The sequence below is a fragment of the Wyeomyia smithii genome, chromosome 3 (assembly GCF_029784165.1).
Source record: "Wyeomyia smithii strain HCP4-BCI-WySm-NY-G18 chromosome 3, ASM2978416v1, whole genome shotgun sequence".
NCBI classification, from domain to species: Eukaryota; Metazoa; Arthropoda; class Insecta; order Diptera; family Culicidae; genus Wyeomyia; species Wyeomyia smithii.
In genome coordinates, this window is record NC_073696.1 from 143701420 (window position 1) to 143712229 (window position 10810).

At 39.6% G+C, this 10810-nt stretch overlaps 1 protein-coding gene across 1 annotated transcript in view; it reads right to left on the minus strand.

Annotated features, from left to right (window-relative positions):
- Positions 1 to 10810, minus strand: part of LOC129728632 (probable cyclin-dependent serine/threonine-protein kinase DDB_G0292550) — a gene marked incomplete at both ends in the record, with an annotated part of 13997 nt that extends 3187 nt beyond the window's left edge. The window contains one exon of the mRNA XM_055687083.1: positions 10325 to 10810. Coding sequence (XP_055543058.1) covers positions 10325 to 10810 — 486 coding nt within the window. The remainder of the gene's footprint in view (positions 1 to 10324) is intronic.

Genomic DNA, 10810 nt, shown 5'->3' on the forward strand with positions numbered 1-10810 from the left:
TTATTATTATTATTATTATTTTTATTATTATTATTATTATTATTATTATTATTATTATTATTATTATTATTATTATTATTATTATTATTATTATTATTATTATTATTATTATTATTAATTCTGTGCTGAACACGCATCAGTATCGGACGTGTGATCGGTGATCGCTCCGATAGAATATAAAACAAAAGACGTGTGAACAAGTGTTGGCATTGTTTGCCTGGTCGAGTGAAATAAATCCGGGTTCAAGGTCGCGCCTTTTTGCAACTGTTTCGCATCGTGACTACCAGCTGGTGCGTAAGCCGATTTGGCTGCTGGCTGAATTGTGCTACAGCAGTGGACGAGACACAAAAGAGGAAAAAGAAGAAGCCATCAGTTGACAGTGAGTTGTATCGCTGTGTGGAGTGATCTCACACCTGGCTCGCTGTTGGTGGCTGTTTGGTGCTGCTGTATTGGTGCTGCTGGCTGTAACGGCTGCAACTTCGAACGATCTGACAACCAACCTTACTGGAAGGGAGAAGTAAAAAGGTACGTGCTCTTGTCGGCGCTAGTGCGCTCGACTTAGCGGGATGGATGTAGATCCCTCGCCTCCCGCGCCACCATCCCCGAACCCCTCTGACCTTGACCCTTCTGTTACCCCCTCCCCTGTTCATTCTTCAGTCCCCCCTCGCCCCAGGTTTTACCCAGACGGAGCCCAGGGCAGCTATACTGTCTATTTTCGGCCAAAGGCGGGATCGAAATCGAAACAGTTGAACCTCTTGCAGATTTCTAAAGACCTGACGAAGGAGTACAAGGGCGTGACCGAAATTTCCAAGGTCCGGCCTAACAAGCTCCGTGTCGTGGTCAGTAACCTGAAAGAGGCCAACGATATAGCTTGCTCTGAGCTCTTCACACGCGAGTATCGCGTTTACATACCCGCACGAGACGTGGAGATTGACGGTGTCATAACCGATTCGAGTCTGTCCGTTGAGTATATACTGGCAAGTGCCAAAGGGTGCTTTAAAAACAAAACCTGTCCCGATGTAAAGGTGCTCGACTGCAAGCAATTGCGGTCAGCATCGATCATCGGTGGCAAAACAGTATACACCCCGTCAGACTCGTTTCGAGTTACGTTCGCCGGGTCAGCGCTACCAAGCCACGTCTCGATCCAACGGGGGTCGTCTCCCTGTGCGATTATATGTGCCTCGCGTCATGAACTGCCTGAATTGTAAGCAGTTAGGCCACACCGCCGCCTACTGCTGCAATAAGGCACGTTGTGGCAAGTGTGGGGAGAATCATGCGGATGATTCCTGCAGTAAAAATGCTGAAAAGTGCATTCACTGTGGGGAGAGTCAGCATGAGCTCTCGACATGTGCGGTATACATGCTGCGCAGGGATAAAATAAAGAGGTCTCTCAAAGAGCGTTCGAAGCGTTCTTACGCTGAGATGCTGAAGAAGACCGTTACCACTTCTCCCATTACATCAAACCCTTATGATCTGTAGTCCTCTGATGAAACCGATTCTGACGATTCACCAGCGGGAACATCTTACGCCAATCCTGGGGAGTCTAGAAAGAGGAAAAATATTTCCTCTCCTAAACTTCCCAGAAAAGGTCCTCAGATTTCTCAAAGTGAAATGAAAGTTACAAGCAAACCAAACAGTGCTGCGGAAAAACCGAAGCAAACTCCTCCTGGGCTTGCAAATTTAAAGTCCCAGAAGGAGTTCTCAGCACTGCCAGGAACATCTAAAACCCCAGTTGTTCCTTTTGCACATCCAGTTGATGAAACAAACTCTGGATTAGTGAAATTTTCTGACATTGTGGACTGGATTTTTGAAACTTTCAATGTACCCGATCCAATTAAAATTTTTCTTACAGCATTTCTCCCAACAGTTAGATCATTTTGAAGCAGTTGACTGCCCAATGGCCCCTCCTTGCAGCGATTGTATCCTTCGATGCCTAATTCAACTGCGTATATGAAGGGTTCTATCTCTGTCTTACAGTGGAATTGTAGAAGTATTTTACCAAAAATTGATTCGTTAAAAGTTTTGATAAATAAAAACAAATGCGATGCATTTTCCCTTTGTGAAACTTGGCTTACTTCAAATATTGATCTCAACTTCCATGATTTTAATATAATTCGCCTTGATCGAGACACCCCATATGGAGGAGTACTTTTAGGGATTAAAAAGTGCTATTCTTTCTATCGTACTAACCTCCCCTTGATTCCAAGCATCGAAGTTGTCGCATGTCAAATGACAATACAAGGTAAAGAGCTTTGTATTGCCTCAATATATATTCCTCCCAGAGCACAGGTTGGGCAACGGCTGCTCTTTGATTTGATAGAACTTCTTCCCTCGCCACGTTTGATTTTTGGAGACTTCAACTCTCATGGCGTGGCTTGGGGTTCCCCTTACAATGATAACCGCTCCTCTTTAATCTATAACCTTTGCGATGACTTTGACATGACTATTTTAAACAACGGCGAAATGACACGTATCCCGAAACCTCCAGCGCGCCCAAGCGCTTTGGATCTATCCATATGTTCGACGTCGCTACGGTTGGATTGCACATGGAAGGTAATCCTCGATCCTCACGGTAGCGACCATTTGCCTATTCTTATTTCAATTAATAACGGGTCAACTCGCATGCGACCAGTTGACATTCCGTATGACCTCACACGGAATGTCGATTGGAAGTTATACGAGGAAATGATTTCAAAAGCGGTCGATTCGATTCAACATCATCCACCACTTGAAGAATACAACCTCCTCGTGGGCTTGATTCTCGACGCCGCGTTGCAAGCCCAAACGAAGAAATATCCCGGCGTAACGATTAAAAAACGGCCTCCCACTCCGTGGTGTGACCAAGAGTGCTCCGATGTCTACACGCAAAGATCCGACGCGTTTTTGGCCTACCAGAAGGGAGGTATACCTGGCGACTATATACGGTATTCGGAGCTTGATACCAAGCTTAAAAGCTTGGCTAAAGCAAAGAAACGCGGATATTGGCGTCGGTTCGTGAACGAGACGTCGAGGGAGACATCGATGAGCACTCTTTGGAACACAGCCCGAAGAATGCGGAATCGCGTAACGGTCAACGAAAGCGAGGAGTCTTCAAGTCGGTGGATATTTGATTTTGCCAGGAAAGTATGTCCGGACTCTGTTCCTGAGCAAAACATTGTTCGCGATGCGTCTCCGGGCCACGACGCGATAGAATCACCTTTTACGATGGCAGAATTTTCAGTTGCCCTCCTGTCCTGTAACAATAACGCGCCTGGGTTAGATAGAATCAAATTCAACTTGTTGAAGAATCTACCCGGCAATGCCAAGAGGCGCTTGTTGAACTTGTTCAATAAGTTCCTGGAGCAAAACATTGTACCGCAGGATTGGAGGCAAGTGAAGGTGATCGCCATCCAAAAACCAGGGAAACCAGCTTCTGATCACAACTCTTATAGGCCGATTGCAATGCTATCCTGTATCCGGAAATTGATGGAAAAAATGATACTCCGTCGTTTAGACCATTGGGTCGAATCAAATGGTCTACTATCAGATACTCAATTTGGCTTCCGCCGTGCCAAAGGGACGAATGATTGTCTTGCGTTGCTTTCAACAGATATTCAGCTGGCGTATGCTCGCAAAGAACAAATGGCGTCTGCGTTCTTGGACATTAAGGGGGCTTTTGATTCCGTTTCTATTGACATTCTTTCGGGTAAACTTCACCGACAAGGATTTTCTCCAATTTTGAACAATTTTTTGCACAATTTGTTGTCCGAAAAGCACATGCATTTTACGCACGGCGATTTGGCAACTTTTCGCATTAGCTACATGGGTCTTCCCCAGGGCTCATGTTTAAGCCCCCTTCTTTACAACTTTTATGTAAATGACATCGACGAATGTCTGGCAAATTCATGCACGATAAGACAACTTGCAGACGACAGTGTAATCTCTGTTACAGGAGCCAAAGCTGCCGATTTGCAAGGACCATTGCAAGATACCTTGGACAATTTGTCTGCTTGGGCTTTACAGCTAGGTATCGAATTCTCTCCGGAGAAGACTGAGATAGTAGTTTTTTCTAGGAAGCATGAACCTGCTCAGCTTCAAACACAATTAATGGGTAAAACGATTTCTCAGGTTTTGGTACACAAATATCTTGGTGTCTGGTTCGACTCTAAAAGCACCTGGGGTTGTCACGTGAGGTATCTGATGAAAAAATGTCAACAAAGAGTGAATTTTCTTCGTACAATAACCGGACAATGGTGGGGAGCCCACCCAGGAGACCTTATAAGGCTTTGCCAAACAACGATACTGTCTGTTATTGAGTACGGGTGTTTCTGCTTCCGCTCCGCAGCAAACACACATTTGATCAAACTGGAGCGAATACAATATCGTTGTTTGCGTATCGCCTTGGGTTGCATGCAGTCGACCCATACGATGAGTTTGGAGATCTTAGCTGGAGTACTACCATTGAAAAACCGCTTCTGGAGCCTGTCTTCTCGTATTCTAATCAAATGTGAGGTCTTGAACCGTCCCGTGATTGAAAATTTTGAAAGGTTAATCGAACTTAATTCTCAAACCCGTTTTATGACATTGTATTTCAATCACATGTCCCAAAATATTAACCCTTCTTCGAATATTCCAAATCGTGTCGACTTATCAAATACTTCTGATTCTACTGTGTTTTTCGATACATCCATGATAGAAGAAACTCGGGGAATCCCGGATCATTTACGCGTGCAGCAGATCCCTAAAATTTTTTCCAATAAATATCGAAACATCAACTGCGACAATATGTACTACACTGGCGGATCACTTCTTGATGAGTCCACTGGCTTCGGTATCTTCAATAACAATTTAACCGTCTCCCATAAGCTCGATAATCCTGCTTCTGTTTACGTCGCAGAATTAGCTGCAATTCAGTACACCCTAGGGATTATCGAAAAAATGCCCACGGACCATTATTTCATCTTTACGGACAGTCTCAGTTCCATTGAGGCTCTCCGATCGATGATAGATGTTAAGCACTCTCCGTATTTCCTGGGGAAAATACGGGAACATCTGAGTGCTTTATCCGAAAAATCTACTCAGATTACCTTAGCGTGGGTCCCTTCTCACTGCTCGATACCGGGTAATGAGAAAGCGGACTCTTTGGCTAAGGTGGGCGCAACAAACGGTGATATTTATGTAAGACCAATTGCCTTTAATGAATTTTTCGCATTTGTACGTCAGAATACGATCATCAGTTGGCAAAATTCTTGGACCAAGGGGGAACTGGGAAGGTGGTTACATTCCATAATCCCCAAGGTATCGACGAACCCGTGGTTCAAGGGGTTGGATGTAGGTCGGGATTTTATTTGCGTGATGTCCCGGCTTATGTCCAATCACTATAGATTTGACGCGCATCTCCGTCGTGTTGGGCTCGGGGAGAGTGGTATCTGTGCCTGTGGTGAAGGTTATCACAACATAGAGCACGTTGTTTGGTCATGCCCTGTACACCGTGACGCCAGGTCTAGATTAATAGCTTCCCTGCTGGCCGAAGGTAGGCAGCCGGCTGTTCCTGTTCGTGATGTCTTGGCGAGCCGTGACCTATCCTACATGTCCCTTATATACGTTTTCCTGAAATCCATCCACGCCCCAGTTTAGTCCTATCCCCTTCCGCCTACATCCAACCAAACGACAAGAACACGTTAAGACCCCGGATCCGGAAACAGCAATCAGACCCGCACAATACTCTCAAGGCCCGATGGAAACAACCCAATATGCCAGTCCGTAATATCTTGGCCCAGCAGCGGAACAAATTTAATATGCTGCTTACCTATGGCAATGAAAACCATCAAACAGCAAACCTGTGCTTTAAATGCAAAATATTCTAGCTTTAAGTTAGATTTAGTTTCAGCTCGTAGTCGGCAGCGAGGATAAAAAATTTGCTTTTAGTTATTAAGATACTTTAGAAAGTAAGCTACCAGATATAATTGGCGCCGTTAAACATTGAATTGTATTTGTGCCGTGTCAAATAAACTATAGATGAAGAAAAAAAAAAAACTACGAATTCTGAAAGTCATAGTTTGGGGCAGGAATTACAATCATGTCCGCGAAAAAACGCAAGTCATTATTCGTTTTGTGCTATTTATAAGTAAAACTAAAACAATAATAAACAAATATAAAGTTGGACTAAGAATTAATTTTTTGTTCGGCGTCTCCGTATGCCACAGGTAACACCAAGTTAAGGACAAATTGCTCCTGATACCAATTGTTTATAGGATAAAATAATCAATCAATAAAGAATTTCATCCTAAAAATTACTGCTGCTTTTTTTGAAAAAGTGAAATTTAAATAGCTGCAGCATGGTCAAAGCTTCGTCGCCCAAACCGCAACGGATTTTATTAGCAATAATTTTAGCTGAAAAACTCAGGTTCAACTGGTTCAATTGAATTTGGACGAACTGCCTGAAGAGCATCGAACACAATAGAGAAGTATCTATCTTCGATTCCTTTGGATTCGTAATATTTCAAATTCAAATATTGTTTCTCTAAGAATTTGAAAGTTAATTAATAATTTAAAACTAAGAAAAACTGCATGTATGTTGTTTATATGAGTTTAGAACTTATGTTCTTCGTAATCATATCACTAGATCCATTTATTGAAGTTTTTCAAACACTGTTAAATTTATCCAGTGGTGTATGTGGATCGTATACCACAAGAGATCAAAACAATGGTCGCAGTGGCCAAAATCTTAAAAAGAATTCAGAATCGTAATGAAGCATAGGTACTCATAAATGCAAAAACATAATTTTACAGCGATACGTCCATAGATGCAACCTGGGACGCTAGGTAATAAATAAATTTCAAATCCAAATTTATGTATATATATATATTCAATTGTTTTTCGGTTTTATTTTTAAATAGTACAAAGAGAATGACGTGCGTTTATTCCGCGAACATGATTGTCATTATTTCTCCAAACTATGATTTCCAGAATTTTGTAGTTGAACAAGTAAGTTCAAAGATCACGAGTCGCCCCTGGTTGGTATTAATCCGAAAAAAATAAAAATACCGGTTTTTTACCGGTTTTACCGGTTTTTATTTTTAAAATTACCGAAATACCGGTTTTTCGAAAAGTCGGTAATACCGACCACCCTAGTCATATTGGACTGAAGGGAACGTCCACTAATTACGTACCGTAATTAAAAACTATTTTCGACCCCCTCTTTCCTCTAGGTAACGCTCTTCGTATAGATCTTCAAAATTTTTAGTATTGATTGCGACGTTTCGTCAGATCTCTACCTCCCCCAAGCGTTACGTATTTTTGGACGATCCCTATACAACATTGCTGCTTTAGGTAAGTTATATTTAAAATTGAAAAAAAAAATTATGATTCGATTATATACAATTTTGAGCATGAGCATGAGCATGATTGATCGCCCGCGGTTGCTACTCCGTTATTGCCAGATCAGCTGTAATTACACAGAGAACCAATAGATGATGTTTGGGACCAACATGCATCCTCAATGTGTAAAAACTGGTGACCTTAATCTTTGTATTAGGCAATACCAGCGCCGGCCGCATCCGAATGCAGGTCAAAGAAGGAATTTGTATAGGAAAATGTTGACATGATACTCGCTTATTGGAAGCCGAGAACACCTCTGCACTTCCACGAGAAATCACTGGGATGCTGGAGAAAGGGCAAGGTACACAGCAGGGTTCGTTTTGGTAAACGATGCGCTGGTTTCGAGTGTCGGGTTCTTTAGAACAAGTATCGCGCGAACAAGTTCATCATATCCGCCACGATATTCATAATGCGATTCGAACTTATTCAGTTTGACAATGTAACACCGCAACAATAAATCGTACGCGAGAATACTAGACCTTTGATCAAATTGGGACAACTTCAAATGATATGGTATCTCCTCGTAAGGTGATCTCCTGTCCCTTTTTACACCGAAATCAAGGGCGCGTTGTTGATCTATCTTTAGATAATTCGACCTCATGGGGTTCGTTCTAGGGGTTCGTTCAACCGGACATTTCTACCTAACAAATCGACCAACGACGTTTCTCGTATACACTTTGTCTGCTCTAAAAAAACGATACGATCCCGCGAAAAACACACCTGAAAAACAGAATATAACAATGATGCGCGCTTATTACGAAAACGAACCATGAGTATATTTCTTGCCAAACGGTCCGCGATGTAGCCTTTGCTACTCGTAGCCATCAGCTATTTGTCAATCCCGAGTACTTTCGAAGAAACGACTGCACGTCGGCCGACGCGATTCTTTAGAAGGTATACATTGTGTTTTCGTTAATCGCGATATTTATCGACCGGACGAAATCTTCGGTTAAACAGTCACAGTGAGACATGAACAAGTATCTGGGTATAGCCCTCGAAATCACTATATTCTAAAAACGTTCATATAAGTAAAATGCTCCCGAGCCGGAAACGCAGTTTACATCGAAGCACTATGCACGACCGCTCTATTCCCTCCTACCGACGCAGAAACTCGGGGACACGACTTTTCACGCCGATTCTATCTTAGTTGTCGATGCGAATGTTGCCTATTAAATAAAAAAAAAAAAATTGGCAAAGTTTCATGCATGCAAAGCCTTAATAATTTAAAAATGCAAATTTCCATATTGACCAATATATGGTCTTAAATTTGTTAACAAAATGCCGACCTAGTCATGTTTGGAACATTGTATACAAAACATAAACAGCCCAAAAGCTAGAAAAATCGGAAAAGTGAAGCATAAGATTTCATGTATTATCACTGCACCATACTCCCAGCTTTCATAAACCACACCATTGCTCTCGAGGTGAGAACATGTTTGCTAATAAAACCCTACTTGAAGCCTGACCGTGCAAAACCGTGGTAGATGACGGATTCAAAGTATACTATGCGTCATATTGGCTCATTACTAAGTGTAGCTACTCATTACCTTATAATGGGTGTGATACTGTTGGAAAGATAGAAAAATGGCAAAGTTTGGTGCATCTAAAACATTAAGTGCAAACATCAGGTGTAGATGTACATACTAATCAAAAGTCTTGAAATTATTGACAGGACCAAACCAATCATGATTATTTCAGGCTGACTAAATAATCCTCGAAAGTCAAACTCGACTCCATTGAATTTTCTATTACCTGTCATGCGAGAGTCAGTGCGTTTGAAAATTCATGGCACACGACACATCAGTAAATACAACTTAATTAATCTATTCTACCATAAATTCTAATAAACAACACTATTACACAAAACTACACGAAAAAAGTCTCCAGAAAAACATCTTAATTGCACTCTGTTTTCTATATGGACAATCGAAACTGCAACAGTTAAACATTCATAACGGCCACAATCAAACGGCAACGGCACGGCAACGTCGTTCCTCAAACTGGCAACTACGTGGTATCCGGTGGATCATCACATGATGTAAACCATATTCGAACGCGGACCAATTAGAAAAAAAATAAAATTCCAAAAGCGAATCGTGTATGTCGTATCGAGCCCGTTGATAAGAAGATAACCTACCTCACCTGACGATTCTTGTGGGAGAAAAAAAGTAAAACATTTCAAGACTCATCGCGCAAACAAAAAAAACCCTACTCGCAGCCGAAAAGCTACCACACCTCGTGCACCCAACAGATCACACATTCACGCTTCTGCCAAAGTCCAAAGCCCGCTAAAAACCACTACACACATAGCCTTACATTCATGAAATGTTTGATACAAAAAACATATACTCATCTGTTTTAGTTTGGTTATGCCTATGCCAGCGAAACAAACGCCGACTAGCACAGCGCAACGCTATTCTCTCCGCTCTCCAGGAAGTGTCGTTCTCTTCGTTCACACCACCATATGCACTCCATTATCGCACGTTAATAATGAACCGCTTGTTAGCGCGACGCACGAAGTAGGCACTCACACTCACGCAACCTAACTGGCCTAACAATTTTCAATTTGATTTCGTGGATAAATTATAACTTCCACGCATAGAACACTGTGTTTTTCACAAAACCTTCACTTTTCTCACTTAAACAAAGCATCACAGATCACAACTGTACACTTTTTAGCAAGTTTGGTCCCTCATTTCACTTATAAATCAATAACTTTAACGGATTGCTTTCGGGGCACGTATTATCGGTTAGTCGTGTTGCCAGCTCTCTATGATTCGATTATATACAATTTTGTATATAATCGAATCATATATAATCGAATCAATATATAATCGAGTCTGTATATAATCGAGTCCGATCTGTATTATTATTATTATTATTATTATTATTATTATTATATTTATTATTATTATTATTATTATTATTATTATTATTATTATTATTATAATTATTATTATTATTATTATTATTATTATTATTATTATTATTATTATTATTATTATTATTATTATTATTATTATTATTATTATTATTATTATTATTATTATTATTATTATTATTATTATTATTATTATTACTATTATTATTATTATTATTATTATTATTATTATTATTATTATTATTATTATTATTATTATTATTATTATTATTATTATTATTATTATTATTTTTATTATTATTATTATTATTATTATTATTATTATTATTATTATTATTATTATTATTATTAATATTATTATTATTATTATTATTATTATTATTATTATTATTATTATTATTATTATTATTATTATTATTATTATTATTATTATTATTATTATTATTATTATTATTATCATTATTATTATTATTATTATTATTATTATTATTATTATTATTATTATTATTATTATTATTATTATTATTTTTATTATTATTATTATTATTATTATTATTATTATTATTATT